We start from the raw sequence: 25,051 nt of genomic DNA, 5'->3' as shown, positions 1-25,051 counted from the left end.
AAAGTTTGCTTTTTTACACATTTAATTTAAATTTTTAAATTTGATTACCTTTTTATTTGTTGTAAATCATAAATATTTAAATTTAATTTTAAATTTCTAAAATCTAACCATTTTTCTATATAATAAAAGTACCTATACAAATAAAATGGACTGCATAACCACCCCTTCATTCTTGCTGCCCCACCCCAATTGCACTAGTAAGTAGTGAACACATGGCTTAGGGAGGTAAACGAATCAAGCTTGCTCTTGAACTTTTTGAGTCATCTTGATAAATATTTGCTTTATATTTGAATTTATCGAACTCGAGCCGAACTCGAACAAGTTCGAAATTTTTCGAATCGAACTAGAACCAAAATTATTTTGTTCGACAGTTTGTGAGACGCTCGCGTGCCTTGATATTTTATTAATATTATATAATTATATATATTAAATATATATACATTTCGAACTTTCAGATGTTTTAAGCTTTCAAAACTTACTATCCGATCAATAGTTCGAATAGCTCGCGAATAAGCTCGAAGATTTCGAGCCGAACTCGAGCTTACTTCCGAGCTGAACTCGAGTCAAAAAATTAAAAAATTTCGAGCTTCGAATTCTAATATACATAATTTGAGCCGAATTCGAGTCTTAAATTTTTATTAATTCGATTCAGTTTGTTTATAACCCTACCATGGCCCTCCCAATTTCTGACCCCACCGTCTAGGCGACACTTATGTGTTTTTTATTTTTATTTTTACCTAAATATCTAATTCTTCTTGTTCATATCCATGTTTTTCTAATAATTTCTCTTATCTAATTCAAACTCAAAATCAATAGCATATTCATCTTCTTTATTTTATACAAATTAATTGAAAAATATGTCGAAAAATAAATTTTAAAAATATATAAAAATAAAATATATATTACATTAGGTGGCAGCTTAGGTGGACGATTTTGTTTACAGTGCCCAAAAATTCATCTTTCTAAAAATTGGTATGGTGAGCGACCTCCTGACGACTAGACGGTCCTAGGCTAGGCGACGCCATTTAGAAATTAGAACACAATTTTTTTTTTCAATTGAAATTCTGTAATAAGGAAATCACATTGTTGAGACCTTTCATTTTGTACGTAGAATTAAATTTTTTTTATTTAAAATTTCTATAGAATTTTACCATGTTGATAGATACATACGTGCCATAAAATTCATGATAAACATACATGTCAAAAAAACGCCTAATAACTCAAAATAAGGTGATTGTTTGGAATAACATGAACCCTAATTTCTTCGTGCTCGAACTTGGAAACCTCAATCTCCTATCGGATTGTAATCTCCACCGCCGGATCAGATTCGTCGGAAGAAACCGGGTGAATCTCCGAAGTTGCTGTTGCTATGGACTTGACTGTAGTCGGTAATGTCTCTTCTTGACCTTTCGGGGTGTAGTTCTTGTATACCACATATAATATCACTTGAAGCACTCCAAAAATGAACCCCAATATATTTGGAACCTACAAGTATAAATAATATATGGTAAAAGAAAATTTTAAAATATGACAACTAATTTAATAATTTAAATGGACTCATTTAGTGTGATCGATCGATCAGTTTTTATAACTGTTGGTTCCTGTTCAGGTTCGACCCTTGATTTTTTTTTTTTAAAAAAATTAATTAAAAAGAATTTTAACTAATTAAAATGGATCTTCCCAATTAATTAATAATAATAAAAAAATAGTTCTCAAAGAAATAATTAAGTTACCGTGATATAGAAGTCTCTGAGGAGTAAACCATAGGAAAACCACATCACAGCATTCAACAATAAGGCCAATGACAATGTAATCGGTAGAAACTCCACACTTTTTGTTCGAACTACTTGCTTCTGTGCACATGCAGTAATTAATAAAATAATAAACAAATCTTCCTTTTATATATAAAAAAAAAAACACACACACACACACAATCGTGCCTTATATCCATCAATCGTGCCTACTTTCGAGGTGACACTCACCTATTGAATGTACAATTTTGATATGTTTCATCATATCTAATAGTTGAGTGTCACACAACTCATCACTAAATTTAGCATGCATGATTGGTGAGCAACACAGCAAATATATATATACCATGACGCTTAAGGGTGCAATGTAGACACTTGCAGATAATGCAACAGCTACCCATCCGATAATTCGAACACGTTCCGATCCTTTTACCAGAAACTGGGTCAGGATAACAACGCATCCAAATCCGACGAGGTTAAGAAGCACGAGAAGTTTAAGGGTTATGATCTGCATATTAAAACGCGTTCAAAATAATATATAAAAAACTAACCGATCGATCCCACAAAATGTGTGTTGTTAATTAATGACTTAATATCTATTGGGAGAAATATTATTACGTACCTTTGCTTTTTTGGGAGCATAAGTTATGAAAATGGCAATGCAAATGGCTTCTACGAGACAGCCAAACGAGTTGATTGTAATGAGAAGAATTATGTTTGATTTCGTAATTCCATAATATATCCATATAATGGAGCTAAGTAAAGAAACCACGTATGGCACTGATTGAAACCCTTCTGTTGATTTCTTCTTGAAGATCCCATAAAATGTTGGCCTGAGACCAAGATTTTATTTTACATTAATTACTAGCTCATACGCGCGCGCGCGCGCAGACACACACACGTATATATTTTATATGTATGTATGTATTGAAAGGCTAGATATACACTTACAATGGGGCAAGATACACCATGAAAGCTACTAAGTTGCCTGCAAAATTATTAGCAAACAACTTAACATCATGTTATTTGAATGAAAATGGTAAGTCGAACACTATGTAAACTTCAAGGATAACTAAGAAGTAATTATATAAATATATATATATATATATATATATATATATATATATATATATATATATATATATATATAATGCAATCAATCATATAACACACACACGTGTGTGTGTGTGTGTGAATATGATTACCTAAAATTCCAAATGCAAACACAAGTGGATGGTGAATGGCATAAGCCCCCATGACCCAACTCTCTCAAGTATTCAAACCTAGAAGAGTGTTGGGGGGGGGGGGGGGGGGGGGGGGGGGGTAGGGGGGAAGAAAGACACGAAAGATTTTTGAAAAAACCCTATTGAATCACTCATATATATAGTAGAATTTTCTAACTTTTGGTGCACAAAACGTGGCTCATAGAATAGCTATCAAGAGAAAGGGTTTAATGGTGACACATTTACAAATCAATAAGGTGGCATGCACTTAGCCACCCTAAAAACAAAAAACTAAAAAAAAAAAAAAAGAATATTGTTTATTATAGGAAAATTAGTTAATTGATTTGCACTAACATTAACCTTATATGTTCAAAAGAAAAGGAAAATATAATGCTTCTGTTTTGTAGGAGTGAAAATGGAAGGAAATTAAAAGGTCCCGTTCAAAAAAGTTTTTTAAAAATTAAATAATTTATGACTTTAAACTTTTGAAAATTTTTCTTAAAAAAATACTACCACCTGCTTGAGTCCGATATCAAAATGTAGAAACTTCAAGTTTTACATGCATTATAGACCTTTGAGCCAAAATCTAAGTCATGATTCATATTAAGTTTTGAAGTCTCATACACACACATAAAAACTTATTTTATGTAATTCAAACAGTTGGATTTACATTTTTCACACACCATTTTTATTTTTGTAATGGAAAAACTTTTTATATTTTTGATATAAATTTTAGTCATTAAATTTAATTAATCTGATAATGATAAACTTACAATTTTAGTCATGTAAATTGACATGTTTTGAATTTTAGCATTGCAATATGTTAAAGTGTGGTTTGGATCCAATAAATTCTTTTTTTGTTCTGGTTGTTTTTTCTTCGAAAGCTACTAAACTCACTGGATATTTCTTATTTGACGTTGATGTTTTCCGACGTGACTTATGTAGCAAGAATAAATCATATGTTACACAAATTAAAATCCATATCTAAGCAAAAATAAAGCAAAAGTTCACCAATTAAATATTTCAAAATGAAAAGAAAAAAATGTTTCTCTTTATTTTTACTTGGGTGAATTTTAATGTGTATAATATAAGGTTTGTTCTCAACTCAAAAAATACTAATAATATTAACTTTGCCATTGCCAAATGAGTTACGTGTCAAATAAACAATATTCATGTAGGACCGAGTGTTTACCGCTTTACCAGAAGCTATAGCTGATGGTAATAGTGCAACTCAAATATTTTAAACCGCACAGCAGTTCAAGCACTACAGTTCGATCACTCTACCAAGCAAGGACAATTATTGTACCCAACAATCTCCCTCCCAATAATTGCACTCCTTGCAATCAATGAGAATCGAACCCGTGACCTTGACTCTGATACCAATTGTAGGCCGAGTGCTTATCGCTTTACCAAAAGCTATAGCTGGTGGTAATGGTGTAACTCAAATCTTTAAAACCGCACAGCAGCTGAAATACCACGGTTCAATCACTCTACCAAGCAAGGACAATTATTGCACCCAACAATTCAGTAGATTTAATTGCTTCATGTGAAAAAGAAATCAAAACAATAAAACAATCCAAGTTATTAAATGAGAGAACCAAACTTTGACACTAAAATCTATGACAAACTAACTTACATGCTAAAATTGTGATTTCCCCTTCGACGGTCTTAGAAAATGCAACATTATTTTTCTTTAAAATTAAATTTTTAAAAGATAATTAAACATCAGTTCAAAATCAAATCATTTCATATATTAAACGAAATTGAAACCAACAAAAATCGAATTCGAGTTTGTGTCGAAATGAGTCAATTCCATGCCCACATCTATCACAAATTTGAATAGTAGATGATGAATGGAAAATCTTATGTTATAAACAAAAGTCAATACAATTTTCTCACACCATCTCCTTGATTAACGTTTCTTAATTTTCCAGTATAATATGCGTAGATCTATCTACAACGGAACACTTGGCCGGGTGTAATCTCTAGTTTGTGGGATTTATTTAAATCGTTCTTTTTTTATTGAACATTTGATTCTAGTCAAGTGGAATTTACTTTACTTTACATATACATTATTATTTTTATGAAGTTGTAGAAATTACATGTGGATAGTTAACATATATGCACATAAATGTTAATTGCATTTTCTTTTCTTGATTTGAAGGTTTCTTTTATTAGCTGGTTGCTTGTGGGATAGGTAGTATCTTCTTTTGTGCTTGGCATTTTAACAACAGTGCCAATTAATTTACAACAGTTTTAAATGGCCTATCTGTTGTCTTTTAACGCTTTTGTTGTTGCGTGTGATGGGTCGATTTAGGGTTACTCGCATTCAGTTCTCTTGTATTTTATGCTTTTGACACTTACATACTTTCATTAGAGAGGTGAGTATCAAATACATTCATTGTAGGGAAGATGAACGTAGATTACTCGTTTACATTTTGTTATACTTGCAAACTATAGATGGTCGAATTGATATGTTCATTTAGTGCATATGTTCTTTGACAAGAATCAAGCTTATTACACGAGAACTGGTGGAGATATAGTATTGAATATTATTGATCATCAAGTACACATTCATTTGAACATTGTAAACTATTCCTCCAAAGAGGAAGGTATGATTCGTGGGAGAAAACAATCCGCAATTTCGAAAAGAGTTCAATTAGTTCACCAAACAAGATCTATTAATTGTGTTTATCATAGAGACTCGTATGATTGTAATACTTGGTTATCAGTAGATTTGTTTGATCTTTAGGCGAGGTATGATACATCGATCGAACTACATCAGAACTCTAGCGTTTTTCGTGTTCTTTATTTTATTTTTTTTTTATTTTTTCGCTAAATCTAATGATGATTAAAACATAAAATACATTTTATTTTTAAAACTAAGATTCTATTAATGCTTGTTATGCCTCACATATTCATAATTACTCGCATAAATTCCTTATGGTGTTACATTCTCTCGATTCATTTAGTGATTAGGCAGCTATATATGACTACCTCAATAATTCTTGCCAGATTTTGTCAATTTGATTGCTAGATGTGGAACACTAATTTTCTCAAACTAATCCAAATATAACAATTTTTTTTTATTATAAAAAAACACAATGTCTCGCTCCGGGCTCAGCTCCCTCCTCCTGCGTGAATGCACAATGTGTCTATATCCTATAAAAACCATTTCATATCCTTCTTTACTTTACGAAAATGATTAACTCTAGTTGTCATACAAGTTCGTTACAAGTCATTATAAACTATTTTAAACATCCGTTTTTATTCATGTGGAATAGGATATCACAAGTGATAAACGACTCGATCTTCTACTTATAGTAAAGAATAACTATATATGTATAAGAAAAATGAGATGAAAAACAGTAGATTGTCTTTAGTTGGCTCGATTGAAGAGTTTGATCCATCCAAAAAAGTGAGACCAAATGCTCTTTCCCTCAAATTATTTTAATACATTTGTGAGCAAAGTTGTAAAGAGAGTCAAGTTGTCAATTTCAAATTCCATTCCCCTTTAATTAACTGTTGAACAAACAATGGTGTCATTCAGACATCTCTATCAGTGAGTACAAGTGGCATTAACCCATATATAAAATCTTGATAAAAAATGGAATGCTCCATGCATTTTTACCCATCGAACTTTTGGTGTGGCCTTCTTTAGCAAATTTCTTGGTAACACATGGATTCTCTATTCTAGATATTTTTTGTTTTAGTTGATTGGGATTAATTGCTAACATTATCACTAATGTTTGAACTCAAGCTAAGGATATATTATATATTGTGACAATGAAATTGAGATGGAGGTGTCAATTGACCGGATTTCGACTCGATTTTTAGGTGTGATACACGTAAATAAAAATTAAGAAATTTAATTTTCTAAAAAAAACAATTTGAATCATTTTTATTTATTTATATGGGTTTAATATCTTGTCAGATTAGCTGAATAAAATAATTAAGAACTTATATAACTTACTTTCAAAATTGTTGTCAAATTAAATTCAAGCTGTTGATTTTATGTAATAAATTAATTGATAATGAACATAATATATAGAACAAAATGAACTAAAACAAATTTTTTTAAAAAAATATATTCAAGCACCATATATAAGGCATAATAACTTAAAAGACAACCAAATTATGAATTTTATCAATGCGTAAATCATAATTTACATAAGTGAAGCACACTAAGAATAAATAATTTCAATTAAAATCATCGTGACTAACTCATCAAAACAATATCAAATTAAAAAAATAATAATAATGATATTAAAATATAACCCATGATATTTAATTTAAAGAATATTTAACATATAATTTTTTTATCTTTTGTTTTTAGAATTCTATATCACGAATAATTAATTATATATCAAAATATATCTTTCGTAGACTTAGATTGATGACTAAAGTTTTAAAATAATGAATAAATCATCATATGTAATGAAATACACATTCTGCTAAGGTTTTATGTTAATATCAAATAAAGTCATGCGATAATTATTAAATACAAATTTTAAATTATTGATATGATTTTCACTATTAAAATTTGAAACAAAACAAAGAAATAAACTTTCATAAAAATGATATTTTTTTATTTGTAGAATTAGTTAGTTTGATTTCAAAATAATTAAATAAAGATATTAAAATATCATATATAAAAGCTTTAATATTTTAACAAATGTTGATCAATGCTCATTATAATTATATTTATTACGGATTATGTCATATATTGTTTTTACAGTAAAAAATAATTCATTTGTCTTTTAATTATTCATAATATCTCTTTTCATACGTTGGAGATTTCAAATTATTTGTTTTCGATTATCCATGTTTTTATATCAAATAGGCCGTAGTATTAAACATTTGAAATCATTTGTTGTTTTAGATTTATTGCATAGTCAAATTAATTATATGCAATAATTATATCACTTACTTGAATGTGAAATTTTTTATTTTCTTATTATTGATTTTTTTATTTTCTTAAAATTTAATAAATAATAAAAAAACATATATAAAAACTGAAAATTATAAATCAAAGATCACGTACTACCAAATTTTTTTTATTGAATTTAAAAATTTGTTTGATATATAAATTTTTTTAAAGTCCTATTATATCCATTTTTAGTAACAAATAAAATAGTTGTACAACATATGAGACATTGAAGCTAATTTTTTTAACAATTATGCCTTAAAATTTATATATTATAAGAGTTGATTTTGGAACTGAAACCAATAAAATATTTTAGTTCTAATTTTGCTTCTACTGTTCATGAGAACCAAAGTCGGGTTTATATTTAGATCCTTAATATCTAAATTTTAAACAATATCAGTATATGTTTTATACACTACCAAATTTTTATGTATTAAATTTATACGACATTCACTTTATTTGTATAGACATGCAAACTGTATAAATAAAATCATGGAAAATATTATAGTACCATGAGGTTTAATGCGCAACGTAGATCATGAATTCCGTTAGGTGTACTATATATTTTAAAATCGATCCTAGTCGATTCAACCACCTAAAACAAGGATAAAGGTCGTTCAAGCTCAAAACTAGCATTTGTGATGTAAACGACACATTTTATTAATAAGGACATGGATAAGTCCATTCATAAAGATGAGTGCACATTGGATGAGACGCCGAACAAATCCCATCAAACTTTCTAAGTGATTATCATTTATCGAGTGGATTAGTCAGCAATTATGGTTGTACACTATTTGTAATGCCCGAGAATTAATCATGGTTAATTAACCATTATTGAGTACTAATTTAATGTGATTATGAAAGGGCTAACCGAGACACGAAAGGAGATCACGTGTGAAAATCGAAGTGCGAGGACAGTAGCATCGACGCACATGCGCGAGTATACGCGCGCACATGCGCGAGAGGTCCAGAGGGGTTGGCGCACATGCGCGACTGAATGCGCGCAACAGGCAGAAGACCTCGCGCATATGCGTGAAAGATGTCGCGCATATGCGCGAGCCTATGCAAGTGATGTCCAGAAGACATCGCGCATATGCGCGGAAATAAGTCGCGCATATGCGCGAGCTGCCAAGGCCGAGACCAGTAGGTCTCGCGCATATGCGCCGGTAATGTCGCGCATATGCGCGAGACATGCAGAAGGAAGAATTGACATTTGGCTTGTTGTATGTACGTTGATATATATATATATATACAAGCAACTTTCATCAGAAGAAAGAAACGAAGCCGAGGAAGGAAAATAGCTTTTGAATTTTTAGAATTCGATTTACGATCAATCCGTCTGTTAGATTTTAAATCCGACTTCGGTACTATGTTCCTATCAACGCAGGCTACTACAGGACGTAAGTTTTATTACGTTTTGACATGTTTTGAAATTATGATGTTGTTAGAATTGAATACACGTCATATATGTTGTTCTTGACATGTTAGACAACGTAGAATCGAAGCCAGATTAAGAAACGGACTGAATATGGAATTGTTATGAATTTCAGAGTTGAATTGACTGAGAAGTGATATCAGATTTGTACGGTGGTTGATTGTAAAGGTTTGGAATTGACATAGACTGATATAGTATTATCAGTATCGCAAGATTGTACTGTTATACTGTCAGAATTTGATAAAACAGAGATATTGTGATTTGATTAGAATATTGATACAGAATATTGGTATTGTCATTGCCAGATTGAACAGTGACAGACTTTGAATCAAGACTTTGATTGTATCAGATCGACAGCAAGAAAGGTATAAATAAATGTTGATTCGGGATTGCACAACTCGAGTTAGGTTTGACTTGAGTTTCCCTAAATCACATACTTTATTTTATTGCATTGATATTTGCAGAGTATCAGATTGATATGTTAATCTATTGACTTAGAGCAGAGTCAGAGTCCGAGTCTAGGGCAGATCAGCCTAGCTAGGGCAGAACCGCCGAGTCTTTCTCAGAACCGATAAGACTCTAGACTTACGGTGTATCGATGAGCTTTAGATGTAGATCGACGTCTATCGTAGACACTCGATACAGCATACCAAAGTCTAAATTAGATTGAGATCCCTAGATTTGAGATAAGATAAGATTAGATCACGAGTCATTGATTCATGTAGTCAAACTAGATACATGTTTTGATGTTTGTTTATGCTTTTATATATGTTTTATATGATTGCATTTAATACATTGTTTATACTGGGATATTTATATCTCACCGGAGTTATCCTGAAACGTCCTGATCTTTTTATTGCTTTAAAAGTACTAGAATTTTTTTTTTTTAAACCTCACATAGCATTCGGCCGAACCACAAAATTTCATAAAATATTATAGAGCCTTTTTAAAATTAAAACCACCAACTATATATTTGAGAAATGCAGCCCATACTATAATCTCTCAAAAATCTCTCAAACAATAAATAAAAGTCGTACACTCTTTTAACAGAAATCATAAACATATATGCGGAAACTAGCGTCGGTCCTCGGGTCATGTGCACCTTCAGTCCAGTTGGATCATCCGTCAAGTCCTCCCTCAATGTCACCTGCATCCATCACACCTAGTGAGTCTAAAGACTCAACACATCATAATCTTGATAACGAGTAATACGTAATACAGTCAACACATAACAGTGAAAAATACTTATACTTAAAATATCATTTTCATGAAGATGCATAAACTTGAACATAAACATTTTCATAAATATTTTCATGATGCATAAAACTTTAAACATAAACATTTTCATGATATGCATAACATAAACCTTAACTTTTTCCTTTTCCTCAACATGACATAAATCCTTTAAACATAATCATAACATTTTCCTTTATCCTCTGTTGAATTCAGATCGTTAATTGTGACTTTCCTCTCATGACATGACCTCTCGATGGATCCATCAGAAATATAACCACAGTACTGGGCGGCGGGGGACACCAGCAACACTCTCACCGGTCAACTGGGCCCTGGCCTAACATGAATCGAATAGAAATACGATCGTCGGGGCTCCCAATGGGCTTTCCCCTCACGACATTCCTATCCTAACCTCAAACCTCATAACCTCTTAACCTCTTGTTCGCAATAATGGAAACACGATCGTCGGGCTCCCACTGGGACCATCACCCTCACGATATCGCCACTATTGACGAACTAGTCACAATCACTTCACTTCATTCAACGTATTTCATTCACATCACTTATTAAAACGTGCATAACACAACATTTTCATTTTTTTTGAAACCAAGCATGCAACATGTATTTTAAATGTCTTCTTCAATCATGAACATTCTTTAGACATTTAAAAATCAGCATTTAATCATGAGAAATTCATAAACATTTCAAAATCATCATAATAACATAAAAACAGCATTTCGGGCACTGCCATGACCTTTACTAATTTCTAGGTGTAAAATGACCGTTTTACCCCTGGCCTCGACATTTTACGTTTTCGATTATTTTCTTGATTTCATGACTCTAACATGTCCCAAATAATTATTTAAGCTTACGTAAATTTTCTCATATTTCTATTTAGCTTAATTCGATGACTTTTAAATTAATCTTTAAATGTGACGTATTGATGTGTTTTAATCTCGAATTAAGCCAAACTTTCATATAAAATTCCCAAATTAAAAACTTAGACTTATAATAATTATTTAAGCTTAAATCTAATTTTTCATGATTTTAAGAAGCATAAAACTAGACTTTTCAATTAACTCGCTAATTAGTGTTTCGTGCGGCGATTAAATTCCGAATAAATCCAAAACTCATTATTTTGACCCCAAATTTTAAACATAACTTTTTTATGATTTATTCTACCCTTTCAAGTCGTGAGCCACCCCCGTGGACCCTTGGTTCATTTTTTTGTTCTTTAATTTTCGTTTTTGACCCTTTATCGAACATACCGAGCCATTTCCCAATTTACCCGAGCCACGCCCGAGCCACCTTGAGCCAAACCCGAGCCAACCCATCTAGGAACCTACCTGACCAAGCCCAGCCCCTGGAACCTAGCCCAAACTCGCAAAAACCCTGCTGTAACTTGGCCCATGTTTCTGCATGTGTGTGTGTCTTGTGTTCTAGTTGTACTAGGACTCCTAGCTAGTCTAGTACTCTACCAACCGAGCCACTACCGAGCCCACCTGACCCTAACCATCCCTGGACCACGCCCAGACTAGACCCAGACCAGACCAAGACCCTAAACCCAGCAGCGACCCACTGAATTTGGACAGCAACCTCTCGCCTACTTGCTGTCATGATCCTCACTCTCACGTTTTTGATGCTAGGCTTCTACCCATCGAGCCACTCCTTGAACCATCCCCTCAAGCACCCTCCTAGAACCCTAAGGACGTAACCTAGCCCAGCCCAGACCCCCTGGACGAGCCACTTCTTCCTGCACCAGCTTCTGCACAACCTGCGCCACCCTCCCTAAATTCTCGGGTGGGAGTCCTAGCAAGCTAGGACTCCTTCCCCAGCCCTTGGCCCGAGTCCTAGCTTGGCTAGGACTCTTCCCTAGACTCCCTCACGACCTTGGCTAAGCCCTGATCCCAACCGAACCCAAGCCCAGCCAACAAACCCATAGAACCGAACCCATGACCACATGTGACAGCAAGTTTCTTTTCCGGTTGCTTCATGATCGTGTGTGGTGTTTAGGTGATGTTCTAGGACTCTGTAATTCATGAAAAACGTTGCCTAAACATGTCCTAATCATGGCAGCCCCTTAAACACATAATAAACATGATTTTGGAGATTGAAAACACCACTTTAGAACCCATAAGCATGAGGTTACGAAAATTCTGAAAAAAAATCCTTCATGTTCTTCATGCATGTAATAATTCAAACATTAATATGATATGATGGATGAGAAAAGGAGATGTATGGCGTGCCTTTGCGTTGTTTACGCGCGAATAATCGTTGACGACGAAGAACGGATCGAAACCAAGGCTTAAACTCTCTTGAACCCACCAAAATCCCTTTGAAACTTTCTGAAATTTGTGTCTGTACTGTGCCGTGAGGGGGTGGGGTGTTTCTGAATTTTTAAATTGGAGTTGCCGTGAGTTTTATAAGAGTGCATGGGGTAGGTTTAGGTGTTTTATAACAATAAAATTAGCTAATTAACTTACTAACTAGGCTTAGGCCCATTAAGCCAATAAATTAAGCCCATTAGTCTAATTAGGATTTAAATAAAATAATACCAAAGTTTTTCTTTAATTAAATGTGTGAATTTATTAGCCGGGTTGCCAAAAAGTTCGTATTTTATTTGAAAATCCAATACCGATAAAAATTACGTTCCGGCGTATAAAATCACCTCACAACCCCTATTCTTTCGAAATCTACTTAAAAACATCGACCTCATTTTAAATAATTAAAAATAATCATTTAATAAAATCATTTTACATTTTTCAGCCCTCGGTCCCCGTTCCTCGATCGTCACTTGAATATTCCTTAAAAATACATTTTAATGCACCCATGTAGAAAATATAATTTAAACATGCAATTATGCACCACATAATTAATTAATGCAATTAAACCAATTAATTAAAATACAAAAGAATTTAATAATTGCATGCATGTGGTTTGCGTGGACTTTAAAATTTTCGGGGCGTTACAATCTTCCCCCCTTAAATTGAATTTCGTCCTCGAAATTCGCTTATCCTTAATAACCCAAAGCTTTAGACTTAGTTCTAGTATCCCAAAAATCCATGCTTTCCGCTGCGCTTACTCTGATAAAACTTAAACTCTAGAATGTCCTTACGTCTCTTTATCCCAATTAACTTTTCCTTCTTAAATCCTTATTTTCAAATCGCACTTAAAAGGACCCAAATACTTAGTGCTATTACCATTATAACATCGAATTTCAATTTTTCTTACGATTCCCAATATTAAAATATTAATAACCATACATATCGTATATTACTTTTCTTAATTTATACCCAAAATGTTCATCAACTTATCAAATTTAAATCTTAAAATCCCAAACGCATCCGCTAACACTTAAATTTTTCAAGCCTAATATCGATTCATCCTTAAAAATCCTTGATTCAAATTCCTTATAACATTATAACCCAAGATATCCTTATGTTCCAAATATTCTTAAAAGTCTAAATCATCAAAATTCTTACCATATAACCCATTCAATTCGCACTTATTGCTAAACAAATCCCCAAATTCCTTAATATTCGCAAAATAAATTCTTAATTTCCTCGAAATTATCTTAATTGGTCCTTACTTACAAAAATCTTACAGTTAACCCATAAATTCTCGGTATTCTTAATTTTCTTCTACAGTTTTCCCATGACATAATTTCAATAAACTTAAACTTATCTACCCAAAGATAAATTTCTATAACCAATCTTACTTTTCATCATCTTAAAATCCCAATTTATCTTTTTTTTTATTCCCAAAGTCGTTGTAAATCCTCGAATCATTATTCCTTACGTTTAATTCCCAAAAATTAATTCGTCTAGTAACCATTTATCATAATATTTTCTTAGAAAATCTACATATCCCAAAAACATTCATAAAATTCTCGATTAACTTATAGCCCAAAAAGTAGAACGTCAATACTAAAACCCAAAAAGATCAACATAATCCAATTCCACCACAAACCAACATGCTTAAAATAAAATAAAATAATTTTTCATTTCAGATCGTATCACATATAAAAATTAAAGCATATAAATCATATATCCTCATAATGCTATTAAACATGGAACGTAAACATGTAGTCCATTTAATCATGCAGGTAACAACATATAAATCATATAAAGCATGTAAACTTACAAGTTGAGGCTTGACGACTGATCTTCCTGGCACTGATGGTGGCACAACCCTTTACAGGAACCACGGCTCTGATACCAACTGAAACGTCCTGATCTTTTTATTGCTTTAAAAGTACTAGAATTTTTTTTTTTTAAACCTCACATAGCATTCGGCCGAACCACAAAATTTCATAAAATATTATAGAGCCTTTTTAAAATTAAAACCACCAACTATATATTTGAGAAATGCAGCCCATACTATAATCTCTCAAAAATCTCTCAAACAATAAATAAAAGTCGTACACTCTTTTAACAGAAATCATAAACATATATGCGGAAACTAGCGTCGGTCCTCGGGTCATGTGCACCTTCAGTCCAGTTGGATCATCCGTCAAGTCCTCCCTCAATGTCACCTGCATCCATCACACCTAGTGAGTCTAAAGACTCAACACATCATAATCTTGATAACGAGTAATACGTAATACAGTCAACACATAACAGTGAAAAATACTTATACTTAAAATATCATTTTCATGAAGATGCATAAACTTGAACATAAACATTTTCATAAATATTTTCATGATGCATAAAACTTTAAACATAAACATTTTCATGATATGCATAACATAAACCTTAACTTTTTCCTTTTCCTCAACATGACATAAATCCTTTAAACATAATCATAACATTTTCCTTTATCCTCTGTTGAATTCAGATCGTTAATTGTGACTTTCCTCTCATGACATGACCTCTCGATGGATCCATCAGAAATATAACCACAGTACTGGGCGGCGGGGGACACCAGCAACACTCTCACCGGTCAACTGGGCCCTGGCCTAACATGAATCGAATAGAAATACGATCGTCGGGGCTCCCAATGGGCTTTCCCCTCACGACATTCCTATCCTAACCTCAAACCTCATAACCTCTTAACCTCTTGTTCGCAATAATGGAAACACGATCGTCGGGCTCCCACTGGGACCATCACCCTCACGATATCGCCACTATTGACGAACTAGTCACAATCACTTCACTTCATTCAACGTATTTCATTCACATCACTTATTAAAACGTGCATAACACAACATTTTCATTTTTTTTGAAACCAAGCATGCAACATGTATTTTAAATGTCTTCTTCAATCATGAACATTCTTTAGACATTTAAAAATCAGCATTTAATCATGAGAAATTCATAAACATTTCAAAATCATCATAATAACATAAAAACAGCATTTCGGGCACTGCCATGACCTTTACTAATTTCTAGGTGTAAAATGACCGTTTTACCCCTGGCCTCGACATTTTACGTTTTCGATTATTTTCTTGATTTCATGACTCTAACATGTCCCAAATAATTATTTAAGCTTACGTAAATTTTCTCATATTTCTATTTAGCTTAATTCGATGACTTTTAAATTAATCTTTAAATGTGACGTATTGATGTGTTTTAATCTCGAATTAAGCCAAACTTTCATATAAAATTCCCAAATTAAAAACTTAGACTTATAATAATTATTTAAGCTTAAATCTAATTTTTCATGATTTTAAGAAGCATAAAACTAGACTTTTCAATTAACTCGCTAATTAGTGTTTCGTGCGGCGATTAAATTCCGAATAAATCCAAAACTCATTATTTTGACCCCAAATTTTAAACATAACTTTTTTATGATTTATTCTACCCTTTCAAGTCGTGAGCCACCCCCGTGGACCCTTGGTTCATTTTTTTGTTCTTTAATTTTCGTTTTTGACCCTTTATCGAACATACCGAGCCATTTCCCAATTTACCCGAGCCACGCCCGAGCCACCTTGAGCCAAACCCGAGCCAACCCATCTAGGAACCTACCTGACCAAGCCCAGCCCCTGGAACCTAGCCCAAACTCGCAAAAACCCTGCTGTAACTTGGCCCATGTTTCTGCATGTGTGTGTGTCTTGTGTTCTAGTTGTACTAGGACTCCTAGCTAGTCTAGTACTCTACCAACCGAGCCACTACCGAGCCCACCTGACCCTAACCATCCCTGGACCACGCCCAGACTAGACCCAGACCAGACCAAGCCCCTAAACCCAGCAGCGACCCACTGAATTTGGACAGCAACCTCTCGCCTACTTGCTGTCATGATCCTCACTCTCACGTTTTTGATGCTAGGCTTCTACCCATCGAGCCACTCCTTGAACCATCCCCTCAAGCACCCTCCTAGAACCCTAAGGACGTAACCTAGCCCAGCCCAGACCCCCTGGACGAGCCACTTCTTCCTGCACCAGCTTCTGCACAACCTGCGCCACCCTCCCTAAATTCTCGGGTGGGAGTCCTAGCAAGCTAGGACTCCTTCCCCAGCCCTTGGCCCGAGTCCTAGCTTGGCTAGGACTCTTCCCTAGACTCCCTCACGACCTTGGCTAAGCCCTGATCCCAACCGAACCCAAGCCCAGCCAACAAACCCATAGAACCGAACCCATGACCACATGTGACAGCAAGTTTCTTTTCCGGTTGCTTCATGATCGTGTGTGGTGTTTAGGTGATGTTCTAGGACTCTGTAATTCATGAAAAACGTTGCCTAAACATGTCCTAATCATGGCAGCCCCTTAAACACATAATAAACATGATTTTGGAGATTGAAAACACCACTTTAGAACCCATAAGCATGAGGTTACGAAAATTCTGAAAAAAAATCCTTCATGTTCTTCATGCATGTAATAATTCAAACATTAATATGATATGATGGATGAGAAAAGGAGATGTATGGCGTGCCTTTGCGTTGTTTACGCGCGAATAATCGTTGACGACGAAGAACGGATCGAAACCAAGGCTTAAACTCTCTTGAACCCACCAAAATCCCTTTGAAACTTTCTGAAATTTGTGTCTGTACTGTGCCGTGAGGGGGTGGGGTGTTTCTGAATTTTTAAATTGGAGTTGCCGTGAGTTTTATAAGAGTGCATGGGGTAGGTTTAGGTGTTTTATAACAATAAAATTAGCTAATTAACTTACTAACTAGGCTTAGGCCCATTAAGCCAATAAATTAAGCCCATTAGTCTAATTAGGATTTAAATAAAATAATACCAAAGTTTTTCTTTAATTAAATGTGTGAATTTATTAGCCGGGTTGCCAAAAAGTTCGTATTTTATTTGAAAATCCAATACCGATAAAAATTACGTTCCGGCGTATAAAATCACCTCACAACCCCTATTCTTTCGAAATCTACTTAAAAACATCGACCTCATTTTAAATAATTAAAAATAATCATTTAATAAAATCATTTTACATTTTTCAGCCCTCGGTCCCCGTTCCTCGATCGTCACTTGAATATTCCTTAAAAATACATTTTAATGCACCCATGTAGAAAATATAATTTAAACATGCAATTATGCACCACATAATTAATTAATGCAATTAAACCAATTAATTAAAATACAAAAGAATTTAATAATTGCATGCATGTGGTTTGCGTGGACTTTAAAATTTTCGGGGCGTTACATATCCGGCTGTTGTCTTGTTGTATGTGTGCATGACAACAGGTGGGACAGGTACATGGTCACAGAGGTGAAGAAAGATCGAGTTAGAGTGGAGACTATGGACTTGGACTAGAGATAGGGTTTAAACACTTGATAGTAGATGTTGAACCTGAGTATGTATGATTGTATATTTTATCAGATTTATACTTTTATAATGATATGTATAGGAGTTTGATTCCATTACCTTCCGCATTTTAAAAAAAAAAATTAGACCATATTTACTATAATTGATTAATTAGTCTCAGTCATGATTAAAAAAGATGATTAGCGTCCGGGTCCCCACACTATTAGTCATTTAACACGAGACAACATGGAGGCTCTATGCACTAGCATTGCACTTTGATTCGTTTACCGACTCTACGAAGATCATCAGGTGACGAGATTGGGTGTAGTTTCAACATACATATGAGCTGATCAATCGTAGTCGGGATTCACCGCTCACTTATGAGTATAGATATTCTACGTGATCTAATGAGTTAATATTACAAGGAATCTCTTGTTAGAGTAAGACATGTACGTTATGAAAATGTGTTTCTTTATTTGTACATACGATGACACTATGATTACTCAAGATATATATATCATATCTTTATCGAATTTATTTGAGATATACCAATAAATGCATACACGACTGAGATATATGTGTTGAAGGGAATGTAATGTATGCTAACCATAACTTACTGGTTCTTGCAGGCACTATCAGTGATTCCTAGAAGATAATAGGGCGATGTTATTGAACGCTTTTACTATGATCCAATAAGTGCAATCAAACTTGAATTCTTACGTTCTTGTTCAAATGGTTGATGAAAAGAACGAGGCAGATTAGGGTAATCTCGAATAAGGATAAATATTTTCCTGAATCACATGAGGTTGTTAATCCATGACTAACTATATCTCTAAACCATTGAGGATAACACAAGTATTTAATTATGTGTTTTCGTTGAGATAGTCAAATTCAATGATTATTTGATAGGATTGGACAATCCTAATATAATTCCAATTCCAACGATTTTGTCTCAACAAAATTTCTTCTATATTCTCCATTGTGCATTAGAAGAGAAATATATTATTTGATCATGAACCTAATTCGGAGATTGGAGAATGAATGGTTAATCCAGTAGATCGTTCGTAGGGATTTACAAAAATGACTATCTGTACTTAAAATCCAGAATAGTTTGGTGTCCATCATCTTTGAACGCAAAGGTAACAACTCTAAACATCTTACACATGAATTTGAATCATACGACGATCAAAAATATTTTGGTTGTCAAATTGAAATTTCTCTGAAAGATTTAAACTTCCGTTATATCTTGAGTGCAAGAAAACGATAATCCAACACATATTACATCAATGTTGTAAAGGCACACCAATATTTGCATAGACTTCCTGTATATTAGTTTTGGCTGTTAGTGTAAGGGTATTATACTTCAAGCACCACATTATCGTTTTATTTCAATGTTCCAAAAATTTATCGTCCCACACCATTATATTTTACTTCAAGCACCACATTTTCGGTAGTTGTGCAGGATATATATATATATATATATATATATATATATATATATATATATATATATATATATATATATATATATATATATATATATTCTAAAAATGATTTACGTGGAAAATACTGCTTTACTTTTGCCTCCGATTCTCGATAAAAGATTTGAAAAAGACCGCAAGGCATCCTCGCGTACGATTACCCATCAAGTTTAGTTTTGCATGCAATAAGCTATACGAAAGTAATTATTTCTAATTTTTTTTATACATAAAACCAACTTCCGTCAATGAATTTTAACAATTTAGTATAAGTTTTAAAAATAGATGAAGACCACTATAAATATTTTTAATACAACATTTTTCTCATGTTCAAAAAAGTATACCCAAATAAATGGGTATTAATTTGTGCGAGTTGACATTCCATTTTTCTCGCACGAATGAATATATTCCTACAAAATCTACAACAAAATGCACAACTTTATTCAAGGGAATGGATAAAGTGATAAAGTTTTGGATACACAAATTGGCCAAGGGTTGACAACTTTTTTTTAAGATGAGAATCTACAAGAAATACAAATTTTTTGGTTATATATAACAATGAAAACTCAATCACCATATAATATATCTGACTTCAAGAAGAGAGGGTTTACATGACCGAGTTTCGTTTAGTAGCCAATAATGACTTGTCTGATATATGTTATATATCTTTCTTTAGACGAGTTGACTCAATTCATATATATTTAGAGTGAGAAATAATATTTTTTTTGTAGATCGAGTCGGATAAGAGATATGTCTCACTAAATTGACATATGAAACGATTTCATAATAATTTTTGCGTATATATAAAAGCATTCTTTTCAAGAGGATGCATGGTTTACAGGCGAGTCAACTTGGTTACTTCATGGGCCTTTCTTTCTCATGGTAGTCCTCTTCTTCCCTCTATTATTTTTAAATATCACAAAAAAGAAGATATGAAGATTTAATATATCAAGAGGGAAAATTAAGCCATGTATAGTTATATATACATATAGTTTTGATAACCTGCACACCTTTGTGAGCATCGATGATGTGTCACTCACCCATTGGATGCGCAATTTTTCTATATCTCATCACATCTAATGGGTGAGTGATACCTCATCGGTGCTCACATAGATATGTACGGTAGGTGTGCATGATATCAAAACTATATATATATATATATATATATATATATATATATATATATGGGAATTGATACCCTGGGCGCCCTTTGGTGAGCGCCCAGTGGGCGACAGCTCACATGTGCAGTTTATTTTTTTTTAAAGATTTGACGTTTCGCGACGGTTTTACAAATACGTCGCAAATGGCGACGGATTTTAACAAACCGTCGCGAAGCCCACATGTGCAGTTTATTTTTTTTAAAAATTTGACGTTTTGCGACGGTTTTAAAAATCCGTCGCAAATGGCGACGGATTTGAACAAACCGTCGCGAAACGTCAAATTTTTTTTATAAAAAGAAAAGAGGGGACAGAGGGGCGTTCCCAAATTTCGTGTCCCACCTTCGCCCAACAGCCCTTCTCCCACCTACGCTCAAATCTTTACGTTAAGAAGATTGAGCGAACTTCTGGAGCTCTCGTGCGGGGAAATATTCCGACGACATCAGAAGGTAAATCGATGTAGTTCTAAATTTCATATTCCGAAGAAATTTCCAATTTATGATTTTGAAGGTTTCCGGTGTATTGGCATACATGTTCTTTAATGTTTGTGAAGTGTAAGTCTGCATATTTAATTAATTGCACTAGGAAATGGTGTTGATGATCTAGCTATTTATGTATCTGGAGTATTTATAAATTTATTCATTTCTAGTATGTTTTGTTAAAATATATTTTATACTTGATGTTGTTTCTCATATGATTATATTGTTACCGTCGCTAATCGTGCTCGGTTAATCCCCAGACAATCCTCGCCAGCACCTTACCGCCCGCAAAGATTTTCGAGCACCACCCCACGTCTGCCTAGCGCCACTGTAGATGAAATGGATCAATATAGTGGAGATGAACAATCGTACATCCCCCAAGTCGGTGATGATCAGAAACCCCAGATTGGTATGAGATTTGATTCGTTAGAGGATGCATTCTCATTCTACAACCAATATGCCCGAGAATCCGGTTTTAGCGCGAGAATGAGTAATAGCAAGAAAAGTAAGAAAACAAACGAAATTGTATGGAAGAAATTTGTATGCTTTAAAGAAGGGCATACAGATGATATTCGATGGAGCAAACAGACAAAAAAAGATCAACCAAGAAAAGAAAGAGCCCGTGGTGAGACTAGAACCGGATGTTTGTCCAAGATTTCAGTTGTCAAGGAACAAACAGGTCCGGGTTGGGTTGTCAGTACTTTCGTTGAAAGTCATAATCATTCATTATCGACTCCGTCGAAGGTGCATTTGTTACGCTCGCATCGCGGTATTTCTGCATCAAAAAAAATGTTGAGTCAACAATTTGCAGAAGCCAATGTGCCAACTTGTCAACAAATGAGATTATTTGAGATAGAGTCTGGTGGGCCTGAACATGTAGGTTTCATAGAAAGAGATATCAGAAACTACGAGCAAAGTGTTAGGGATGAGCATAAGGGTATTGATGCAGAAACATTGGTCGATTTCTTCGAATCTGAGAAAGAGAAGAATTCATTGTTCTTTTTTGATTATGAGACTGACTCGGACAACAGATTTACCAGGTGTTTTTGGACTGATCATGTGTCAAGAAGGGCATACACTGCTTTTGGTGACGTGGTTGTGTTTGATACTACATACAACACCAACAAATATGGGATGATTTTCGCACCATTTTTAGGAGTTAATCATCATCATCAGACCATTCTTTTTGGTTGTGGATTGTTGAGTGACGAAAAAACAGATTCTTTTGTTTGGTTGCTTAATAAATTCCTAGAAGCCATGTGTCAAGGTGCCCCAAACTTGATTATCACTGACCAAGATCCGGCTCTGACGAAAGCCATATCACAAGTTTTTCCTCGAACAACACATCGATATTGTTTGTGGCATATACTGAACAAATTCTCTGAGAAATTAAACCCAATGACTTTCCGTGATCACTACGAAAGCATAAGGAATGCCATTCTACATTCCTCCACAGATGAGGAATTTGAGAGTTCCTGGGAAGCTGCTATGTCTAATGCTAACTTGGAACAACATGATTGGCTGTCGTTGATGTTTGATTTGCGACATAAATGGGTGCCAGCATATTTTAATCATGTATTTTCTGCGGGTATGTCAAGTAGTCAGCGGTCCGAAAGTTCACATGCTTTTTTCAAGAGATATATATCTAGCAAGAACTCATTGATGGATTTTATCATTCGTTTCAATAAGGCACTCCGGCACCAAAGACACAATGAGTTAGTTGCAGATCATGTCGATATGAATGAGCGTCCCAAGCTACAGTCCAAATGGCCAATGGAATCTCAGATGGTGACGGTTTACACGAAAAAGAAATGGTTGGAGTTTCTAGAAGAAATGAGTCAGAGTCATGGTTATTACGTGCAAACAGAATCTGTGGGAAATGAGTTTGGGATTTACAAGGTAATGAATTTTCAAGCTTCTTCTTCTTCGAAACCAAGAGTGCTTACACATGTCATACAAGGGGATGATATATTGTGCAGTTGTATGAAATTTCAGTTTGAGGGCATTCCATGCAGGCATATGTTAGCATTTTTTCGTATAAACCAAGTCTTTCATTTGCCTGATAAATATATACTGAAACGTTGGACGCAAGCAGCAAAGAATGTAGAATTTTTTCCTACAGATGAGCCAAATGTGGTTGAAGCTCCAGAAAGATGTTTGATGTCAAGACATTTGAGGTTATCCTATAAAGCTTCTGCATTAGTTGATATTGCATCATTGACTGTTGAGGGAACAAATTTCTTGAATGCACAGTTTGATTATATTGGCAACAAAATTAAAGATTTGAATATGACTACAACAGTAAGCGGTGGAAGTCAATGTAGAAGAGCCACAGATAGGGCTGTTGATATCGTTGATCCTCAAAAAATTAGAACAAAGGGATGTGGGAAGAGATTAAAGTCATCAAAGGAGAAGGCAACCACACAGGGAAGAAAATGTCGTGGGTGTGGACGCCGAGGTGTGCAGCATGACAAGCGTAACTGTCCAAATTTGCAAGACGGGTATGTGTTTATCAACAATGTAAATTTTTAGTATTTTTGTATATATTTGGTTAATCATCAAAATTAATATATGGTGGCATACTCAACGTTCTTCAGGTCAACTATTAATAATAAAAACGAAGAAGAAAGCTCAGATGACGAAGATTTTGGATCGATAGATGGTAATTTAAATCTCTAAATATATGTTGTTAATCATCAATATTTTTTTTATTCATAACTGTTTTGAATTTTACAGGTTCTAACAACTGGATTTGATAAAGGTTATTATTTTATCAAGTTGAATATGTGCGATGGGGTAACCATTTTATAGTGCTTTATCAAACCTCTGTCGTGGATGAAACATCGAGCTTTGAGGTTTCTGTCACCATGAGAAGGATCCTCTGCTTAATTCAAGAATTAGCATTGTAGAATTTTCAAATTCAATATGATAACCATTCTCTGTCAAGAAATCTTGGTGTTTTAATTTTCCTGCTGCCATATTGTTGTATCGTTCTCTTTCATATGACTTATGGAACATGTATAAAAACCCGCTGTGGTCGACGTAAAACATCATGTTTGTGTCGCGTAGTAAATTATTTCTAATTTCCACCTGTCTAATGCATTTGTGGGCTGTTGGGCGAAGGTGGGACACGAAATTTGGGAACGCCCCTCTGTCCCCTCTTTTCTTTTTATAAAAAAAATTTGACGTTTTGCGACGGTTTGTTAAAATCCGGCGCCATTTGCGACGGATTTTTTAACCGTCGCAAAACGTCAAATTTTTAAAAAAAATAAACTGCACATGTGGGCTTCGCGACGGTTTGTTAAAATCCGTCGCCATTTGCGACGGATTTTTAAAACCGTCGCGAAACGTCAAATCTTTAAAAAAAAATAAACTGCACATGTGGGCGACAGCTCAGCTGTCGCCCACTGGGCGCTCACCAAAAGGCGCCCAGGGTATCAATTCCCATATATATATATATATATATATATATATATATATATATATATATATATATATATATATATATATATATATATATATATATATATATATATATATATATATATATATATATATATATATATATATATATATATATATATATATTATTGATTAGCATTGACTGATACATACATCCACCACCTAAAAATTTTCGAGAATTAATATGGTTTCTGGGATAAAGAATTTATTGTTAC

The 25,051-nt window shown here is 33.9% G+C and overlaps 1 protein-coding gene across 1 annotated transcript; it reads left to right on the top strand.

The window, feature by feature from the left end:
• The first annotated feature begins 21,208 nt into the window (after positions 1 to 21,208).
• Positions 21,209 to 24,511, top strand: LOC140805757 (protein FAR1-RELATED SEQUENCE 5-like). Its single transcript, XM_073162050.1, has 3 exons — positions 21,209 to 23,875; positions 23,972 to 24,036; positions 24,111 to 24,511. The coding sequence occupies exons 1-3, from the start codon at positions 21,714 to 21,716 to the stop codon at positions 24,128 to 24,130; spliced, it is 2,247 nt and encodes a 748-aa protein (XP_073018151.1). The 5' UTR covers positions 21,209 to 21,713; the 3' UTR covers positions 24,131 to 24,511.
• The last annotated feature ends 540 nt before the right edge of the window (positions 24,512 to 25,051 follow it).

The sequence above is a fragment of the Primulina eburnea genome, chromosome 11 (assembly GCF_022965805.1).
Source record: "Primulina eburnea isolate SZY01 chromosome 11, ASM2296580v1, whole genome shotgun sequence".
NCBI classification, from domain to species: domain Eukaryota; kingdom Viridiplantae; phylum Streptophyta; class Magnoliopsida; order Lamiales; family Gesneriaceae; genus Primulina; species Primulina eburnea.
This window is presented reverse-complemented; position numbering and strand designations above follow the sequence as displayed.

Coding starts and splice junctions, on each gene's coding strand:
- LOC140805757 (XM_073162050.1), top strand. CDS start 21,714: ATGGATCAATATAGTGGAGATGAACAATCGTACATCCCCCAAGTCGGT. Junction 23,876..23,971: donor TGTCCAAATTTGCAAGACGG/GTATGTGTTTAT, acceptor AACGTTCTTCAG/GTCAACTATTAATAATAAAA. Junction 24,037..24,110: donor AGATTTTGGATCGATAGATG/GTAATTTAAATC, acceptor TGAATTTTACAG/GTTCTAACAACTGGATTTGA.